The sequence below is a fragment of the Octodon degus genome, unplaced genomic scaffold (genome assembly GCF_000260255.1).
Source record: "Octodon degus isolate 3935 unplaced genomic scaffold, OctDeg1.0 scaffold00006, whole genome shotgun sequence".
Lineage (NCBI taxonomy): Eukaryota > Metazoa > Chordata > Mammalia > Rodentia > Octodontidae > Octodon > Octodon degus.
In genome coordinates this window covers 33,573,703-33,594,301 of record NW_004524582.1, presented here as the reverse complement: position 1 = coordinate 33,594,301, position 20,599 = coordinate 33,573,703, and the positions used below count along the sequence as shown (strand labels likewise).

General features: G+C 41.4%; 2 protein-coding genes and 1 pseudogene across 2 annotated transcripts in view; 1 reads left to right on the top strand and 2 right to left on the bottom strand.

The window, feature by feature from the left end:
* The window catches only part of Rnf212 (ring finger protein 212), a 43,145-nt gene extending 34,979 nt beyond the window's left edge, over positions 1-8,166 (bottom strand). Inside the window, exons 1-2 of the mRNA XM_023724110.1 lie at positions 8,048-8,166; positions 2,623-2,684 (exon numbers count right to left, since the gene is read on the bottom strand). Of these exons, the coding sequence (XP_023579878.1) occupies positions 2,623-2,684; positions 8,048-8,156 (171 nt within the window). The 5' untranslated portion in view covers positions 8,157-8,166. The remainder of the gene's footprint in view (positions 1-2,622; positions 2,685-8,047) is intronic.
* Positions 5,176-6,893, top strand: LOC105743176 (annotated as a pseudogene).
* Positions 8,167-10,344: 2,178 nt separating the features above from the next.
* LOC101585774 (transmembrane emp24 domain-containing protein 11) overlaps positions 10,345-20,599 on the bottom strand; it is a 28,113-nt gene continuing 17,858 nt past the window's right edge. The window contains exons 3-5 of the mRNA XM_004624691.1: positions 12,664-12,789; positions 11,744-11,890; positions 10,345-10,542 (exon numbers count right to left, since the gene is read on the bottom strand). Of these exons, the coding sequence (XP_004624748.1) occupies positions 10,393-10,542; positions 11,744-11,890; positions 12,664-12,789 (423 nt within the window). The 3' untranslated portion in view covers positions 10,345-10,392. The remainder of the gene's footprint in view (positions 10,543-11,743; positions 11,891-12,663; positions 12,790-20,599) is intronic.

Sequence of the window (20,599 nt, the reverse complement as noted above, 5' to 3'; positions counted from 1 at the left end):
TTCAAATTAAGATTATGAAATACAAAAACTACACCATTCTTCTAAATCATGTCCCAGGAATATATTAGCAAATGAAACTTTCTTCAGAGGAAAATGTAGTTTCTTGTAGATCTCTAAAATTGAGCTGCTGAAAGTGAACAATTTGAAAATAGTCTTTACTTTAATTTGTTTAAAAAAAGTGTGCAATGGAGAACAGATAATGAAAACTAAAACTGATAAAAACATAACAGAAAATTATGCATTTAGAAAGAGGGTTTCAGAAATAATGGACATTCATAATAAGAATACTAAAAATAAGTTTCCTTTGTCTTCTTGCCTAGTTAGTAGCATTAACTAGAAGCACCATATACATGGCATATCCTTGGACACTGGCAAGCTTTACTTCAGGAAGGAACTTTGGTGCAGGTAGGCAGCCAGCTTTCACCTTTCAAGCCTCACACCCTAATAAAGTGGACTTAGTTTCAAGTACCAATACATGCAACAAATTACTTCCTCACACATGGTTCACTTCCTTCCTTCTGAGATCAGACTGGTAAGAGAGTCAATTTTCCTACTTTCACATACAAACCTTTAATTTATTCTTCTGTTTCTAGCCACAGCTTCTCTTTGCTCTTTTTTTTTTTTTTTTTTTTTTTTTTTTTTCCCTTTGGCTTGCTTTCTCTTTCTTTCCTAGACTTTTCTGTTTGTTTGTTTGTTTTTGGTGGAACTGGGGATTGAACTCAGGCTCTTGCACTTACCAGGGAAGTGCTTATTCCACTGAGCCATCTCCCTGGCCCCTCCTAGACTTTTCTAAGACCTACCTTTCTCAGGGAAAATATTTCTTGCTTAATAATTATACCTTACTTATGCCATTAGTTTTTGGCAATATATATGCTTGTGAACAACTATTTTAAAGGACAAAGAATACAAAGAGTAAAACATTAAAAATTTCTGATGAGCACCTTGAGAAGTTGAGAATTTCAACAACTTTCATTGTTAAATGAAATACATTAGTTTTCTAATAGAGAAAAGGTCAAATATTCTACTAGTTTTATGCCTCTTGTAAAAATGTTATGTTACCTTCTTGTAAAAATGTTATAATACAAATATTGCTAAAAGGAATTTCTACTTACATTAATTAATTACATTATATATTTTATATGCAGTTCAAGACAATTCCTTTTGGTCTAGACAGCCAGAAGTTGGACAGTTGTGATCTAACCATTTACAAATTAAAGAATGTTCTTAAGTTAGAAAGGAAATGAAAAGAACAGATTAGAGATTATTTAGAAATGATTCAGAACAGCAGTACTCCAACTGACCTATAAACACAATGCGCAAATGGAAATGGATAGTCTCAATTACACTTATTAGCAAATACAGAAGAAAACAAGGCCTGAACAGTTCACCCATGAAGAAAGAGAAAGGGCCAGGTGCCCTCTAGCTTTGCCTGGAGCCTGACAACGAGGCAGGTTGGATGCTACACAGCAATGCACAGCAGAAATAGGCGCTTCCTGGGACCTCACACTGCTGCACATTGGAGGAAAGCAGCCTTTTCTACTAAAGATACAAACATTTAAATACTTTGCCCTTGCCTTTTCATTTCTGGGAATTTTTAAAAAAAAATATTCTCACAAGTGTGGAGAAAGATTGTTAAAAAATGTTCACTATGATGTTTTTCTGAAATAGTGAAAAGCCAAAAATCCCATAGGCTCATCAAAAGGAAAATGCTGAAATATGTATTATGTAGTCATTTTAAAAGTGGGTGCCATCTAGCAAGTGGGAGATCCTGGGTTAAGTCCTTAGTACCCAAAAACAAAGCAAAAATAACAAACTTCAAGTCCTCCAAACATAGTGTCATCTGAGAAAACACTTCTATAAAAAGGAAAATCATATACACAGGATAGGCACCAAACTCTCAGATGTTTGTCTTTGAAAACAACATTTAGGCCACTTTCACAATAAATCTTCTGTATTGTCTGAACTTCTGTGTAATTCTGTTTCATATTTGTCATAAAGGAATCATGACATTTTAAGATATTAAATCAAATATACATGTTGGAGAGTGAAATAGAAGAAAATCATTTGTAACTAAGTTCCTATCAGAAAACACATGAAACTAACGTATTTTAGACAAAACCAAAGACATGGTTTTAAGCCATGTACCATACCTGGTTTTAAGCTTCTGTCATCAAGAACTTTCTTAATTACACACATATGACTTCAATGAAAAACTAAACTCCACTGAATCCTAAAGGACTGGTATTGTGTTGAAATCCTTCTAACCCATTTGTACTCCCAGGAACATAGCACAGTCTGAGAGTGAGAGTCAATGTATTGCCAAGAGAGGAAGTTAGTAAAGTCTGAGAAAGCTAATCCCAATTGCATGTTGATTATTTACAAGTCTCACATTAAGCAGTTAATCCAGCAAAATAAATGAAAAATTTAGATACCACTGTGACTACAAATTAAATCTCAAATTAAAAGGAAATATTATTATTTATTTATTATTATTATTTTTTGTGGTACCAGGGATTGAACACAGGACCCTGCTCTTGTCAGACAGGAACTTATTCTACTGAGCTATCTCCCTGGCACAGGAAATATTACTGTAATCTTCAAATTCTATAGATTTCAACTTACATGTTTTGTGAGTAAAACCGTACGACAAGGAACTTTACAAATCATGCATTCATCCTTTTTGCCTATAAATTAAAAAGAGATATGTATAAATGTAGTACTTAAATTATATTTCTTCAAAAAAATGCAAAATAATGGTAATATGCAATCATGTGTCCAATCCTACATAACTATATCTGTTAATTTGAGCAAGAGATTTGATGATAAAAATAGATAATATATCAACTGTTGTTAATCAGCTATTCTGTTTTAAAATCTGTAACATATGTACTGTTGTATGTTACCCTGTTTCCTTCTGTTTTTTATCATTCTGTATTTAGAACAGGGTCTATAGGTCTACAGGGTCTACAGAGTCTCACTATGTAGATCAGACTAGTAGTGATTCTCCTGTTTTCTGCTTCCCAAGTGCTCAGATTACAGGCACACACCACCACACCCAGTGTCTCAGAGCACCCCACAGCCAGGGATAAAACCCTGGCCACTGCACTCTGCCTAAGCAGGCACTTTAGTCCACTGAGCTATCAGGTCAGCCCTGTTTCTGATTTTTTATTCTTGCTTTTGTTTTTACTTTTCAAAATAAAATTAAATTAAATTTTAAAAATATGCAAAAAAGAGAAATATGCAGGGTTACAGCACCTAAACGGTTTTCATGTTCAGACAGAAAATGACACTGTGTGTGTGCACACAGTTCAATAATTTATACAACTGGCTGGCCAGATAGCTCAGCAGACTAAAGCACCTGCTTAGGCAGGCGCGGTAACCAGGGTTCAATCCCCAGTGTGCTGTGCTGGCCCTGCCCCCAGGGTGCACTGAGAAAAGGTCGTTGAGACTGGGCGTGGTGGTACAAGCCTGTAATCCCAGTGCTTGGGAGGCTGAAAACAAGAGGATTGCTACGAGTCTAATCTGTGTAGTGAGACCCTGTATTAAAATACAAAATAATAATTTATAAAACAACCCTGCTTTCTTACTTTGCAAATATGCACCAAAGGCCACAGAGATTGACCATATTTAAGGTTAACTCTATCCCAGTGTGGAGGACCACCTGAGCAGCTCTCCTTGAAAGAGCGACTGTCTCCATTTTGACTGAGCCTGACCCTATTTCCTATGCACAGAGCGGGCTAGGACTTCTGTTTATCAATTGGCCTTAGGTAAATGTAGGCCACCCACCTAGCTCAGCTCACAATGATCACCTACTTACCACAATTCTCAGTCAATCCTCCCTCAAGCCACTCCCCCACTGAATAAAAACTGGATGAGGCCCTGGGTTGCTCTCTTGGTTCCAGAAAGCCATCTTCGTGGCTGCACTTAGAGCCCCTTGACTCCCTGATGATTGAAAATATAATTTAGTGTCTTTATTTTTGCTGTGGGTTGCATTGAAAGTGGTAGATTGGAATCAACTTGATGGGATTCCAATAACGTAACTTTGGAATTACAAATATTGGCTTCTTGGATCGAGACGAGGATCTGGAAGTGTCTCCTACATCCCAGGACTGGAGATGTAGCTCAGTGGAAGAGTGCTTATCAGTCATAAGTGAACCCTGGGCTTGATCCCTAGCACTGGAAAAAAAAAAATCTATCCCAGATATTCATTCCAATTAGATCTTATAATAGTATCTTTTAAAAAACATATTTAGTACAGGGTTTACAGGGTCTCACTACACAGATTAGACTCATAGTGATTCTCCTGTTTTCAGCCTCCCAAATCCTGGGACTACAGGCGTGTACCACCACGCCCAATCTCAATGCCTTTTCTCAGTGAACCCCTGGGGCGGGGCCAGCACAGCATGCCCGGGATTGAATCCTGGTCCCTGCATCTGCCTAAGCAGGTGCTTATAGTGATATCTTAATTTAAAAGTTTTAACTATATTTAAAATGAAAATGGCTGCTCTGACCCCATCCAAAGGATGGGATTTTCTTTACCCCTCTCAGTCTCAACTCTATACCACAAGGTATCACATGTCAGGACACACCATTCCTCTATGCGCTAATGCCTGGCTACCTGTGACCAGCCCTAGGCTTAAGCATGGAGGGTTACTATGCCCAACCTGCTAGCATCCCACAATCTACCTGACCAATCTCCAGGTCTTTCGCACAGATCCAGAGGGATTCCAGCCCTACATTACCATCTTTCTCTCCACAGATTATAATCATCACCTGGAGACTTGACTTCAGTGGCTGGTCTCCCTACCATTCCCAGCTGCTCTCTACATGGAGGTATGTCCTAAGCACCAATTCAGCACCTCTGCTATTACCCTAGGCCTCCAGAGCACGCAGCATCAGGAAACACAGAACACTGCCCTATACTCAGTTCCCTCCCTGAGGCTTCCACCTCCTCTTGCCCATGTGCTCTGCTCTTCTCTAACCAGCTCTGAGGCCACAGTCTCCATATTGCTCATCTTTCCAGGTAGCACACCTGTTCCAAATATGGGCAATCTCTGCTGCTGTTTTTTGCTCCTTCTGCTATCCAGTGCAGCCAAGAATTGGGCCAAACACACTTGAGATGTGGGGTCATAAATGTGTGGATTCCAACACTGCTGGGTCTGCAGCACTGCTACGATGTCCTGCCCTGCTTCTGTTGAGTGCTCCCCCTACTCCAGTCTCTGTGAGAACGTTCAAATGAAAAAAACAGAACAAAACAAAACCATCATCCAATGGGAAAAAAATGCCCTCTGCTCACAATTTACTCAACTCCCTACCTCTCCTCCAGACCTACAAGCCAGAGAACCACTGGACTCACTCTGTCTCCTTTCTACCTAGGAGGGCTGTTGGCTCTGAGTCATATTCACCTCAGAGGCACAGCAGCTCAGAGTGTGGTGACCTGGTATACGGATGGTCCCTTTCCAATGACCTTCAGAACAGCCTCCTCCCCTCTCCTCTTAAACACACTCAGGTCACCAGTTCCTCCTCCTCTCTTTCACTACAGACTGGAGAAAGGAAATTCCTTTTATGCACCATCACTATCAGAAGCCTGATAGTGAAAGATTATAGAGCTAACTCATAAAAATATAAGCATTAAAAAAAACAAGCATTCTGCTTAGTGAGAAGTATTGATTCTATAGAGGAAGTCGTCTGCGAGTCACTACCAAAGTGGTTCATAGCTAGTAAATAGTGCTTCTACATCAATTAAAAACAAATATTCCAATAAAAGGTTGTGAGAGGACTCCAATAAGTAATCAGCACAAGTACAAAGAGCCAATAAATGTAAGAAGAAAAGCTAGGCCACTAATGAGGGGACAATAGGTGCTCCCAAATCAATGCCAGGAACATTATAAGCACATTGTCTCTGGGGGATAGTTTTGTCCATTTTAATGAAAACACTCCCAATTTAACAATCCTATCCTTAGGAATGAACTTTAAGGAATAAAAGTCAGAAACTGAACAATGGTACTTGTCTTATAGTAGGGACTCAGATAACTTACGGTATTGTAACTAAAATATGTATTCCACAACCTTAAAAATAAGATACAGCCATTGACCAGAGTCTCTGGTAGGGTCACAGGAATGCTAAGACCACTTTCTGGATCTTTCCTGACCACACTGTCCTGAGTGGCACCTTCTGCCATCGTCACTGGGACACCCTGTCTAAGGAACATAGCCCTCCTAGGACCAGGGATATTGTAGGAAACAAGGATCTTTCACACAAGGCAGTCAAGATTTGCTCCTCCACCATCTCTTCCTGAATATGGCAGAAAAGCTTGTCTTGGGCTGATCCTTGAGGAATTATTCCAGTTCCTTTATTCTAAAACTGGTGTAACACTTTGGAACTGGGGTTATCTTATATTTTGTCTAAATAAATATATGTGAATGCCCCAGAGACCTTCTCTACCATATCTGTAGTAAGGCTACTTATCTATATAATTAAAAAATATGGTACCTCTTTTGGAGAACTTATTGATAAACTCAATGAGCAAAAAAATTGCCAAAAAAATGCCAACTAGAAGAGGCAAAACAAGCTTCCATGAAACAATACAGAATGCAACTGAATTGGAGAAGTCCCAGCAGGCACTTGTTCAGAAGCACCACTACCTTTCTGATGTCCAGAGAATACTGTTAGGGCTTTAGAGGTTACTTACCAGGAACTGCTACACAGAGTATACAAGGAAGCAAAGAATCCCCTGGACTATCATATCTCTGTGCAGAATATGATGCACTGCAATGAACAAGAGCATATGATAAGCTGGGTGGAGAAGTAAGTGGTGCAGAGCATTCCTGCACAACAGGAAAAGAAGATGACTGCAGATATAAAGCTGCTTGCAAAGAAGAAAGAAGTCTGAAGGACAGCCCACTATATAAATGTATCTAACCCAGCTGACAAAGATCATAAACAGTCCACTGAATGGAAACTAGTCTATGTAACAAAAACATCCCATATTGCCATCTACTGAAATTACAGTTTACTTTTCCTAAAAAAAGAGAAGTTAGGGGTTTCATTTAGTGAGAACTAGATCTATTAGTGAGTCAGATGTTTCTCAACCTTACTCTGCATTTTGAATTGTTCTGTGATCACTTTTTTTTTTTTTTTTTTTTTGGTGTCAGGAATTGAACTCAGGACCTTCTGCTTGCCTGGCAGGTGCTAAGCTGCTGAGCTATATCCCTGGCTGTGATCACTTCTGAATAAACACTTGTTTTTATTAAAATGTATTACCTGACTAATGACTACCAAGTTATAGTCTATGATCTTACAATAAAGGACAACTGAAACAAATAAACAAAAAAAGATATTATTTTAGCAGGGAAAGACATCTACTCTCCAGTAAGGAACAAAAACAGACTGCCAAATGGTATACACAGACATCATTTTTGCATTTAACATCTGCATCTATAGGAGGAAAGTCAGCATTTTGGGGGGCTTGTGAACAATGAGTCAGGACACCTAGGTCAGGCTCTGCCCACAGCTTCCATCCCTTTTCTCATTTTATTTCCGTGGGCCCTGCACTGAGTGCACTTCCAACACAGGGACTGTGCCTTTTTGGAAAAATGACCTCAGGCTACTGGATCCTGTTTTGGCCTCACACTTCAAGGACCAGAAGTAGCGGCGGGATGCAGCCCCTGCCCTGGGCGCCACGGCAGACACTACCAGCACGCGCGGCTGGCCTGAAAGGAACCGCGCGCTCCCGCTCACACTCCGCCCTCTGTGGTCCGGGGGCCGCCATCAGCCCCCTCGCCTCCCTCTCACCCAGCCTCCTCCTCCTCCTCCTCGCTTGGCTTCTCTTCTTCAAACCCATCCTGACGAGGTGACCCCACCTTCTCCTGCCGCCCCTCCACACGCTGGGATCTCCGCCGGGCTCAGCTCTGACCCGCGTGTGCGCCCGGCCTCAGGGCGCCCATTCTGCCCCGCCGGCCCTCCCGCCGCAGCCCTGCCCACCTCGGGAACAAGAGCCCACAAAGCCGGCCTCCACGGGGGTCCCCACCCGGCACCGGCCCTGACCTTTGCCGAGGCAGGCTTCGCAGTACACGTGCCCGCAGCTGGTCAGGCTGAAGGACGACTTCCGGTGCGGCGCCTGGAAACAGCGGTTGCAGAACACCCAGAGGGCCATGCTGGGCGAGCCCGCGAGGCCGCTGAGACCGCTGACCGGCGCCTGCGCACTGGGACAGCCCGCCAAAACGCCGAGACGGCCGCCCGGCGCCTGCGCACTGGGACAGCCCGCCAAAACGCCGAGCCGGCCGCCCGGCGCCTGCGCGCAGCGAACTCGGCGCCTGCGCACTGGGACAGCCCGCCAAAACGCCTAGACGGCCGCCCGGCGCCTGCGCACTGGGACAGCCCGCCAAAACGCGGAGCCGGCCGCCCGGCGCCTGCGCGCAGCGAACTCGGCGCCTGCGCACTGGGACAGCCCGCCAAAACGCCTAGACGGCCGCCCGGCGCCTGCGCACTGGGACAGCCCGCCAAAACGCGGAGACGGCTGCCCGGCGCCTGCGCACTGGGACAGCCCGCCAAAACGGACGAGCCTACCGCGCAAGGTGCGCGGGGGTGGGGGGGAAGCTCTGCGCCTGCGCACATTGGCGCTCACGGCTGTCGGTGCAAAGCGATAACGCGGCGATGTGGTACTGCCGCCGTACTCACGTGCGCCGGGGAATGGCCGTCCTGTCAGGCCCAGCGGGTGCCCGGCAGACGCTCACGGTAGGCAGTGGGCCTGGGCGAGCAGGCCTCCAGCTCCTCGCACAAGGAAGTTAGGAAGTGAGTGGTGGGTGGCGTATGAGGGGCCTGCGCGAGGGCCGGGATGAAGGGGAGCCGCCGCTGCAGCCCTGCAGCCGCTGGGAAGCAGGGTCCTCCGTACGCACAGCGCGCCTGGGAGAAGCTTGCAGGGAGCGTGTACTTATTTCAGAATGGAAAGTTACAGGGCTGGGAATGAAGCACAGAGAGCCGGCCTAGCACCCACATGGCCTTGGATTGGATCCCAACGTCACACATGTGCACACACAGGCACGCGCGCGCGCACACACACGATTGTTTGCTGAACGCTATCCTCCTGGCAAGAAGCCAGACCTCTTCCATGCCACCAGACAGTCTACAAGTACTGGTGAATTAGAGCCTTTTTCTTCCAGGGAGTTAGAAAGCAGAGATTAAAGTGATGTTCCTGGTAACACACACCCAGGAGTGCCCTCAGGACGGAGTGCGTGTGCCCTTGCAGTGCTGTGGTTGTGATCTCTTGGGGCAACTGGTTTGTGATGTGTGTGGAATGTACAGCCCCCAACTCCAAGATGAAAACAACAAGTGTTAAAAGTATCTCGAGGGCTGGAGAGATGGCTCAGTGGTCTAAGGCACCTACTTAGAGCAAGCTTGGCGAAGCGCAGGGACCGCGGTTCAGTCCCCCAGCACCACATGCCAGCCAGCCCCGCCCCCTGGTGGGCTGGGCTGGCCACACACACACACACACACTCTAAATAAATAAATAAACTTTAAAAAAGTGTTTTTTTTAAAAAAAAGTATCTCTAAAGGAGCCTCATAATGAATACATTTTTAAAAGACAGTAATTTGATATATTGAGTTAAATATATGCCACTAGGGTTAATTTTACCAATCTTCAAAATCTTTTTTAATGTGGTGATGAGAGAACTTAAAATTTCATGTGTAGCTCCCATTTTATTTCTATTGCACTGCACTACTTTGTATCAGGGATTTTTTGTTTTTTTTTTCTTTTTTTTTTTTTTGGTACCAGGGATTGAACTCAGGACCCTGTGCTTGCCAGGCAGGCACTTATTCTACTGAGCTATATCTCTAGCCCTGCTGCTTTGTATCAGTTTGGGGTTTTTTTTAATTTTTTTTTTTTTTTACATTTTATTTAGTGTGTGTGTGTGTGTGTGTGGCCAGCTCAGCCCACCAGGGGGCCAGGCTGGCTGGCATGTGGTGCTGGGGGATTGAACCGTGGTCCCTGTGGTTTGCTAAGCTTGTTCCAAGTAGGTGCTTTAGACCACTGAGCCATCCCGTCAGCCCCTTTCTATCAGTTTTGAAACATAAATATGCTTAATTTATGAAATTCAGAAATTACTTTTTTTTTTTTTTGAGGCAGGGTGGCCTTAAACTTACTGTGTAGCCCAGGTTAGCTTGAATATATAGCAATCTTCCTGCCTCTGCCTCTTGAGTGCTGAGATTGCAGATGCCCACCATATCTGGTCCTTAAACTACCTTGTTCATAAAGCATTTTATCAGTGTTGCAACTCTATAACATTAATTTCAATCTCTGATAGTTTTTGAAATCATAAAAGTGATACACATTTGTGCGTGCGTTTTGGTTTATTAAAACATGAAAATTATTTGTCTTTCATGATAGTATTTTAAACAACTTTTTTAGCTATAAAGAAGTCTTTAAGGTATTTCATTTGGAAAATTCCAACTGAAATAAGGATTAATGTTTGTGCTATAGCCCACCATAAGACATTGCTATTTGTATCTTCACTGGTCATTCGAAAATTTTCTTCTCGGACCTGTGTAGAAGAGAAATAGATAGGTTTAGTTGTTTGAAGTACTAAATATGCATTTGTGTGTGTGTGTGTGTGTGTGTGTGTGTGTGTTTTACTAGAGATAAACCCAGAGCTTTGAGATTTAGGCAAGTAGTTTACCACTAAGCTGCATCTTCCACCCTTTTAGAATTTTTGTCTTGAGATAGGGCCTTGCTAAATTGCCCATACTGATCTCAAACTTGCCATTCTCCTGCCCTCTGGATTGCTGAGATTACAGACATGCGCCATCAAGTCTAGTTTAATGTGTGATTCTGAGAGTAAAGTTGCTGTGTAAGTTCAAGGTATTTAATATTAACCACATAGTGTCTTTTCCCCCCACTTAGTGTCTTTTCACAAAGTACAGTCTCAGTCAAAATCAGTGGTTTAGTAAAATATGAAAGAGTAAAAAGCAATTTGATAAAACATCTATGTTTTGGTGTGAAATATCTGTAATTTGATCTGTTACTTTATACATTTTATTTGCAACTATCAGGCAAACAGCATTACCCAGCAGTGATAGATTTTCATCATTGGACTCCTTTAGGCTGGGTACTATGTCGAGAACTTCCTTGCCTTTTCTAGTTATTGTACTTGTGCTTACCTTGTTTTCCAGACAAAGAAACTGAGGCTTAAAGATGACATAAAATTAGTGAGTAGTAGAGTAGGTTTGAGCCCATGTCTGACCAGTGTCCACTGAACACAGTGAGTCAGAAAACACTTGAGGGCCAGAGATATATAGTTCAGTGGTAGAGCACATGCCTAACATATCCAAGGCCCAGAGTTTGATCCCCAATACTGTAAAACAACAGCAAAAACAAAAACCACTTGATGTCACAAGAATGAAATTAGGATCTAGAAAGTGGGCATACTTGTAGCTCTCCAAATACAGGGAGGGCATATAGAGGCATTTGTTCATTCAGTAAGCACACATCCTTTGCTGCTGGCTGCCTTGCTCAGTATAGGGGAGAAAGCGGTGAATGAGCTGCAGTTCTCTCTCCTAAAGGAGCCCTTCTTTGTTCAGCAGACAGTAGAGAGAGATTGCTCCCTTCCTTCTCTCTCCATGTGTGCTCAGTTCTAGCCTGAAAATACCCAGGAACAGGCAGTTTATTCCTTGCCCTCAAGGCCTTGTATTTAGTAATGTGTTCCTGGCAGGAAGAGATAAAATAAGCTGAATAGGCAGACTGACCCTTTGATAGTTTTGTTCTTTAAGTATTTGCTCAATTTGTTCAATTAGATGTTCAAGCTTGAAGGTAACTTCATTAACTTTGTCCTTTGCCTGAGCAATTGCTGCATCAAGGTCATGTTCTCCAATTCGCATATCTAAGTGGATACGCTGCATAAACAGTAGAAAGGAAGAAATGGCTTATTTTAAGAGCAGTTCCACACTTTTGCCTTGCTTCACCACTCTTTACATCCTTCCGTTCCTCCCTGTCCTTTCCCCACATCCCCTTTTCATGAATGGGCCACCACTTCATCCTTGAGTTCCCTTTTTTCACCTGCATGTACTGCTCTATTATCTCTTCTACTCTGTAGTCTTTCTTATAATAATGCAGTGAGTAGTAACCTATTGACCTGAAAAAAAAATATATATATATACATATATATATATATATATATATATATATCTTTCTAACATCAAATTTACTCCTAGACAAATGCCTTTGTTACTGAGAAAATTTGGTTAATACTCTCAGGGAACTTTTCTTATATATAACTGAATTTCTTGTGCTAAAGTACAAATTCTCTTCATCTTTTCTCTGAACACTTAGAAAACAGCCACTCACTATCTATTGTGTAAGTGTTTTATTAGAATTGCATTATTAATTCACTCTTCAGCCTTCACTTATTTTCAAGCCTGAATAATCACAGTTCTTTTAACCTTTCCTCACAGCTCTTATGTTTCAAGCCCTTTAATCAACCTCGTGGCTCTCCTTTGAATGCCTTCCAAGCTCCCCAGCTCATTTTTTGGTTGCTGCTCTGAGAACTGGGTGCAGGATGTCAGTAAATTTCTAGGCAGTTTGTGTGTAGTGGTTCTGCATACCAATGTCATGCTTGAATAGTGTGATGCTGTGTTCATCAGCAAGGACATGGGAGGTGTATACTCACCAGTAGACTCCCTCCAAATGATATAAGCCTTGTAGAATTAGATTCTAAGCAAATTATGTGTTCTCCAGGCAAATGTGAAGTAAAATAGAATGTTCCTTTTGGGCCAAATAACTTTGATAATAATACCTAGGATTGAAGATTTCCATAGTTTAAGTTTATTATTCTTTGTATTCTTAAATATCTTCCCTATATAAATTTATTAAACTTACGCAGTTCCCAAAGAAGAAATTAAATGGCTAATGAATATGAAAGATATTCAGCATTTAAGCAATAAAAAAATTCAAACTAGAGTAAGACATCCCTTGCTTACTACCTGATTGGTAAAAATTTAAAAGTACTCACTTGAGAATATCAGGGTATAGTGGCACATGCCTGTAATCCTAGCCACCAGGAGGGCTGAAGTAGAAGTGCAAGTTTGAGATCCTGTTTCAAAAAAATTTAAAAAGGAGTTGGGGTATAGCCCAGTGGTAGAGCTCAGTGGTACTCTACTAAACTGCCATGTATGAAATTTGTTTTTGAGAAAGTTTTTTAGGTCAGGCATGATAGTGCCCACCTATAATCCCAGCACTTGGGAGGCTGGGGCAGGAGAATTGCTGTAAGTTTGAGGACAACGTGGGCCATAATGTGAGTTCAAAGCCAGCCTAGACTGCATAGTGAGACCCTGTTTCAGACAAAAAGAAAGTTCTTCAGAATGAAGGAAAATTATGTAAATTAGAAATTCAAATTAGCATAAAGGAAAAACATTGAAGAATAAGTGGAGAAAAAAATTTCTTACTCTTAACTGATCTGATAGATGGTAGTTTGTTTAAAATAACAGTAACAAAAAATAAAATAACAGTAACAATTATCTGAGTTTATATGCAGTATAAGAACTATAATGGCAATAAAGCTAACAATCAACCTTATTTAACACACACACACACACACACACACACACACACAAAGAACTATTAATGAGACCAAGCATATGAAAGACAGGAGGAATTAGGCACCTTTTGTTATCATAAGGCACTTGCACTGTCTGTAGAACAATACAATTTTTTAAAAGTAAACTTGGAAGGGGCCGGGGAGATGGCTCAGTGGAATAAGCGCTTCCCTGGCAAGCGCAAGGGCCTGAGTTCAATCCCCGGTTCTGCCAAAAAAAAAAGTAAACTTGGATTTGTAAGTGTATATTGCAAACTGTAGGGCAACTTCTTTACAGTTATGCTCAGAAAGGAGAAAGAATGCAGTTATTTAAAAATGGAAAATGGGACCAGAGAAGTGCTCAGCTACAACAATAAAAAGCAGAAAAACAAAAAAAATTGCAATAAAGAAAAGAGCAATAACTCTAAGAAATACAAAATCTATAGCAGGGCTGGGGAAAGAGCTCAGTGGAATAAGTGCTTTCCAGGCAAGCACAAGGTCCTGAGTTCAGCCTGGTACCACAAAAAAAGAAAAAAAGAAACGTATAGCAATAACAATATACTGATAATCACTTTAGCTTGGTGTGGAGGTTTGTGCCTATGATTTCAGCTACTTAGGAGGCTGAAGCAGGAAGATCTAAAGTTTGAGCTCAGCCTGGGCAAATTAATGGGACCGTATCTCAACATAAAAAGGGCTTAGTCTGTAGCTCAGTGCACGCTGGATTCAGTCTCCAGTACCACCAAAAACAAAACAAAATAACAACTACCAGTCATCTAAATATGAGTTTAAAAACATTATCAAAATGGGTCAAAACTAAAACCCAACTACATAATGAAAAGAGCACCAACTCTCCAAAAAGTCCAGACTTAGCAGTCTTTAACATAGAAACAACAAAGCACCAAACAAGAAACCAGCAAAATATATGGAGCAAAAACTGACAGAATTGTGAGGGGAAACAGATTAGTCCACTGAGGTAGTAGAAAACTTCAGTACCTCTTCCAGAGAAATGGAGGGATCTCATAGGGGAATACAGTAAAGGGCGCAGTTGAACGCAACAGCATGGTCAGTAACTGACATCTGTACACTGTTCCAGCCAACAACAGAATACAGTTGTTTTCCAAACTCACCTGGGATATAAACCAGGTTAGTGTGCATTCTGGGCCATGTCATACAAAACATTTAAGAGACTAGAAATCATACACTTTGTACGCTCAGATCACAATATAATTAAACTGGAAAGCAACAGAATGATAGGTAGAAAAACGTCAAAATACTTGGAAATTAAACAGCGTGCTTCTAATTGACACACACATCACAAACAAAATTTCAAGTGAAATGTAAAAATATTTCAGAAACTAAAAATATAACATCAAAATTTGTGGTGTGTGGCCAGCAAGATAGTTCAGTGGCCTAAGCGCCTGCTTAGGCAAGCGCAGAGACCTGGGTTTGATCCCTGGCACCACATGCCACACCAGCTCCACCCCTGGGGCACCCTGAGCTGACCACCAAGACTGGGTATAGTGGCCCACATCTATAATCTCAGCAGTAGGGAGGCTGAAAACAGGAGGAGCACTAAGAGTCCAAGCTTTGTAGTGAGATCCTATACCAAATACATAATAACTAACTAACTAACTAAATTTTGTGGTATGTGATGAGGTGGGGACTAGAGGGAAATTTAAAATATTGAGCACCTATTAGAAAAAAATAAAGATCTAAAGTTGCTTGGGGCCGGGGAGATAGCTCAGTAGGATAAGCGCTTGACTGACAAAAGCAAGGATCTGAGTTCAATCCCCGGTTCTGCCAATAAATAAATAAATAAATAAATAAATAAATAAATAAAGTTAATGATCCAGGTTTCCACCTTAGGGAACTAGAAAAAGAGAATCAAAATAAGTACAAAGTAAACAGAAGAAAAATAAAAAGTAGGGCAGAAATCAATGAGATTAAGTATTAATCAGCTTTCCTGATGCTGGGACCAAGTACTCAAAATCTGAAATTTAAAGGAGGAAAATACTTGGTCAAGGTTTTAAAAGGTCCAGTCCATGGTCAGGGCTCTAGTGCAGAAGCATCATAGTGGAAAGGCATGTGGAGCAAAGGTCCTCATTTCATGCTGACTGGGAAACAAAGCAGGGAATGGTACAGGGAGCTGGAAACAGCAAGGGGCAGGGACCAGATGCAGTGCCCTAAGTCACTCCTCCATGACTTAATCAGGTATACCCAGAGGTGTGATTTACTAATCCCTTAGGCAAGCAATTAAGTTGACAGCCTAGCTTGTCTGTCACAGATTGCAAACAGGAATAGGTCAAAATTAAACTAAAAGCTAGTTTTTAAAAAGTCTAATAAAACCAACAGGACTTCAGCTAAAATGAAAGAATAGAGGGCTGGGGAGATGACTCAGTAGGATAAGCGCTTGACTGACAAACACAAGGATCTGAGTTCAATCCCTGGTTCCGCAAAAAAAAAAAAAAAAAGAATACGACTCAAATTTCTAAAACCAGAAATTAGAGGACATCTTTACAGATCCCATTGGACATTTCAAGGTAAGGAATACTGTAAAAATGTCTGCACCCACTAATTTGATAACATAGATGAAACAGACCAACTTTTTAAAAAATGTATTTGGTACAGGGTCTCACTATGCAGCTTGGACTCTAGTGACCCTCCTGTTTTCAGCCTCCCCACAGCTGGGATTACAGGCAGGTACCACTATGCCCAGCTTCATTGCTTGGCTCAGTGCACCCAGGGTGGGGCTGATGGGGCATGTGGTGCCAGGGATCAAACCCCAGTCCCGGGCCCTGCAAGACCAGCACTATGAGAGGAGCCTCACCCAGCCCTAACTCCCAGCCCACACTGATGGTGAGGCACAGGGTGTATCTTTCAAGAGCAGCAAAAATTTGATAATGTGATAGGTATGGGTAAAATAAATATAGACAGCATCTATATAAAAAAAAAGAAAAGATAAAAATAAAAACCACAGGTAGGCACTATGTCTACTTTTTTGGATGGATTAGGTACTCAGTTTTTTGGTGGAAATTTGTTTATTGCAGATGTTTATAAATGTTACTATAACTGAATACAGTCATTTTATGCTTTGTGACTTGCTATTAAATCATAGTGGTTTTGATATTAATAAATTTATGCATCACTTTAAAAAAAAAACCAGTCCCTGCAATTGCTTAAGCAGGTGCTTAGCCCATTGAGCTGTCTTGCCATCCCTGACCAATTTCTTGAAAGACACAGTCTTGCTAAAGTTTGTACAAAGTGTAAAGAATCAAAAAATTGAATTAAGAATAAATAACCTGGGGCTGGGGAGACGGCTCAGGAGAATAAGAACTTCCCTGGCAAGTGCAAGGGTCTGAGTTCAATCCCTGGTTCCACCAAAAAAGAAAAAAAGAATAAATAACCTTCCAAAATGGAAAGCACCAGTCCCAGATGGAGTCACTAGTGAATTCTACCAAACATTTAAAGGGAGAAATTATTCCAATTCTATACATTCCTTAGAAGCAGAATACTTTTTTTTTTTTTTTTTTTAAAAAAGCAAGGGCCTCCTGTCGGCCCTGCCTCCGGGGTTCCCTGAGAGGCTGAGAAAGCAATTGAGACTGGGCATGGTGGTACACGCTTGTAATCCCAGCTCTTGGGAGGCTGTAAACAGGCGGATCACTACTAGTCTGATCTAGTAGTGAGACCATGAACATCCTGTAGACTTTTTCTTAAAATACATTAAAAAAACAAAACAAAACAGGGGCCTCAGTTTGTTGTTCAGGCTACTGTCAAACTCAGGCTCAAGTGATCCACCTCAGACTACTCAGTCCTGGGACTCAGGGTATACCACTGACTTGACAACCTAGTTTTATATGCAAGTGTCTATATGCAGAGGCAAAAGACTAAGGAAAATTAACATAATTGTGAGGCTCCAACTGGACCTGACACTCCCAGCTCCCAGCCTGCTTGCTAGCAGAAGCAATACTCTGCAGGGAATTCAGCTCAGCATGGGAGCTAACATTGCATTGGCAAGCATGGAATGTTGTGGAGGAGATAAGATGGGACAAGGAATTGTGCAGGTCCAAGGGATATCTGGAGACACCTGAAAATTTACACTGGACACCTCAAGGACTTTGCCCACTGATGTGTGAGACTGCCAGAGAACTTTGATCACAGAGGTTTTTTAAATCTTCACACTTACTATCCCCTGCCTTCTTTCCATCCGTATAAAAGGGACACATTTCCCTTTGTTTGGGACAGATGGCTTTCTCACCCCCTGGTTGCCTGCATCCAGGTATTTTAAACCATGTGCCTGGTTTCTATCACAAAAGCCTGGCAAGTAGTCTCTTGCCCTATGTTTGTTAGAATAATGTTGAGGGAGAAGAACTGGGTGAAAGCACTGATACTTCCCAGCTTTAAGACTTACTGTAAAGCTGCCATAATTACAGCACTGTGGTATTAATATAAGAATAGACAGATGGATTGTTGGTACACAAGTAGAGAAAAGATCACTTTTCAAAACATAGTTCTGGACTATGTGAACATCCACATTCAAAAAAACCGAACTAGACATGGACCTTATGTCTATCACAAGGATTAACTCAAAATAGATCATAGAACTAAGTTAAAATACAAAACAATAAAACTAAAAATTAAAAGAAATCTAAATGGCCTTGGATTTAGTAATAATTTGTCAAGTATAAAAAACATGATCCAAGAAAGATTGATATGATAGTCTCAAAAAGGCAGAACTGGTGCTCTGGAGAAAACAATGTTAGAGAACAAAGAGATAAGTCACAGGCTGAGGGAAAACATTTGTGGAAGACCTATCTGATACGGGACTCTTATCAGAAATACATGAGCTCTTAAAATTCAACAATAAGCAACCCAATTTTAAAATGGGCAAATATCTAAACCATCACCAAAGAAGATATACAGATGAAAAATAAACATATGAGAGCAAGTTCCACAACATACATCACTGGGGAAGTGCAAATCGAAACAAAATACCACTCTATACCTGTTAGAATGGCCCAAATGAAAGCCATGGAAGACACCAGATGCTGGCAAGGATGTGGCGCACAGGACCTGACGGATTGCTGGTTATAGTGCAGCGTGGTGCAGTGACCAGGACAGGCAGATTTTTTTTAAACTAAGCATATTCTTGCGACATGATCCAGCAGTCACACGCCTTGGTGTTTATCCAAATCATATGACACAGGTCCACAGTAAAAAAGAAACAAACAACCTACATACAGTTGTTTATAGCCCCTCTATTTGTAATTATCCAAACTTGGAAGTAGTCAAGGTGTCCTTTTCTTGGTGAGTGCAAAACTGGAAAGTCCTGACAATGAGATATTATTCAGCATTAAAGAGAAATGAGACATACAGCCATATAGAGACGTGGAGGAACCCTAAACGCATATTATTAAGTGGGAGGCACTAAAAAGACTGCAAAAAAGCCTAGAAACACTACATGTTGATTCCAAACATATGACAGTGTGGAAATTTGAAAAAGGCAAAGTTTGTGGACAGTAAAAAGATGAATGCTTGCCAGAGATTGAAGGGAAGAAAGGATGAATCGATAGAGCACAGAGTTAGGGTAATGAGACTGTGCTGTATATTCCAACAATGGATATATATCATTGTACATTTGTGTAAACCAATAAAATGTACAATGCCAAGTGCAATGTCAACTATGGACTTTCAGTGACAGTGACTTGTCAGTGTGGATTCATTAACTCTAACAAAGACGTCCCCCTCCTGGAGGTTACTGGTAGTGGGGGAGCCTCCATGTGACAGAACAGGAGACTTTCTCTGTCTTGTACTTTCTGTTCAGTTTTGCTGTGAACCTAAAACATATTTTTTTGTATTTTTTGTATTTTAGGAAAGGATCTACAGGGTGTTCAGGGTCTCGCTACTAGATCAGACTAGTAGTGACCCGCCTCTTTATAGCTTCCCAAGAGCTGGGATTACAGGCATGTGCCACCACACCCAGTCTCAGTTGCTGTCTCAGGGTGCCCCGGGGACGGGGTTGGCACTGCAGGCCCCGGGATTGAACCCCTGTCCCTGTCCCTGCGCCTGCTTGCAGGCACTTTAATCCACTGAGCTCTTTGGCCAGCCCCCATAAAACTTCTCTAAAAGACAAAGTCTTAAATCATCTTCAAAAGATACATATTATACACATAGAAAAAGAAAGTATTTTTTAAAATATCTTTTCAGTTTTGATTTGGAGAAAATAATCTTGTCATGTACTTAAATCCTTTTAATAGGCCATTAAAAGAGAAAGTTTATCAAATAAGACTACAGCTAAGGGTCAGGTTTTCCTTTTTTGTATGAATAGCAAAGAACTCTTCCCTAAAGAAGTATTCAGTGACTAGTCATTACCTAGTAAATTGCATTTCTAAAGCTTTTGTATTCAAAGCACTGCAGTCTTGTTCCAGTGAATATTCAGTTCAGCAAACAGTTTTGAGTGCTTATTAGCTTGGTGTATTAGAGAAGCGCACATTTGCATTGAAATCTCAACTTGTTACCACTTGTTGACAGTGTGATTTTTTTAAAAAAATTTTTGTTAACCAGGAATCAAACTCAGGACGTTTTGTGCTTGCCAGGCACATACTATGCCTCTGAGCTATATCCCCAGCCTGACAGTATGACTTTTTTTTTTTTTTCTTTTTTTTTTTTTGTGGAAGCGGGGATTGAATTCAGGCCCTTGCACTTGCACTTGCCAGGAAAGCGCTTATTCTACTGAGCCATCTCCCCAGCCCAGTATTATGACATTTTATAAGTCATTCAGAACCAGAGTTTCTTCTACCAAAACATTGGAAATGGAAACAAAAATAAAGAAATGGAGAGGTGGTGTGGCTTGCAGCTGTTGTTACTGTCAGCTCCTCCCACTCCAGCCAGGTCATTCCCTTGGGTTGTCAGTCCCATGTCACACACATGTGTGACTGAGGCCAATGACACACAGTAACCTGTGCTTTGAAAATGTTGGCCCATGCAGAAATGACATTTGTGGGGTACAATAGGAATTTTTTTTTTTTTTTTTTTT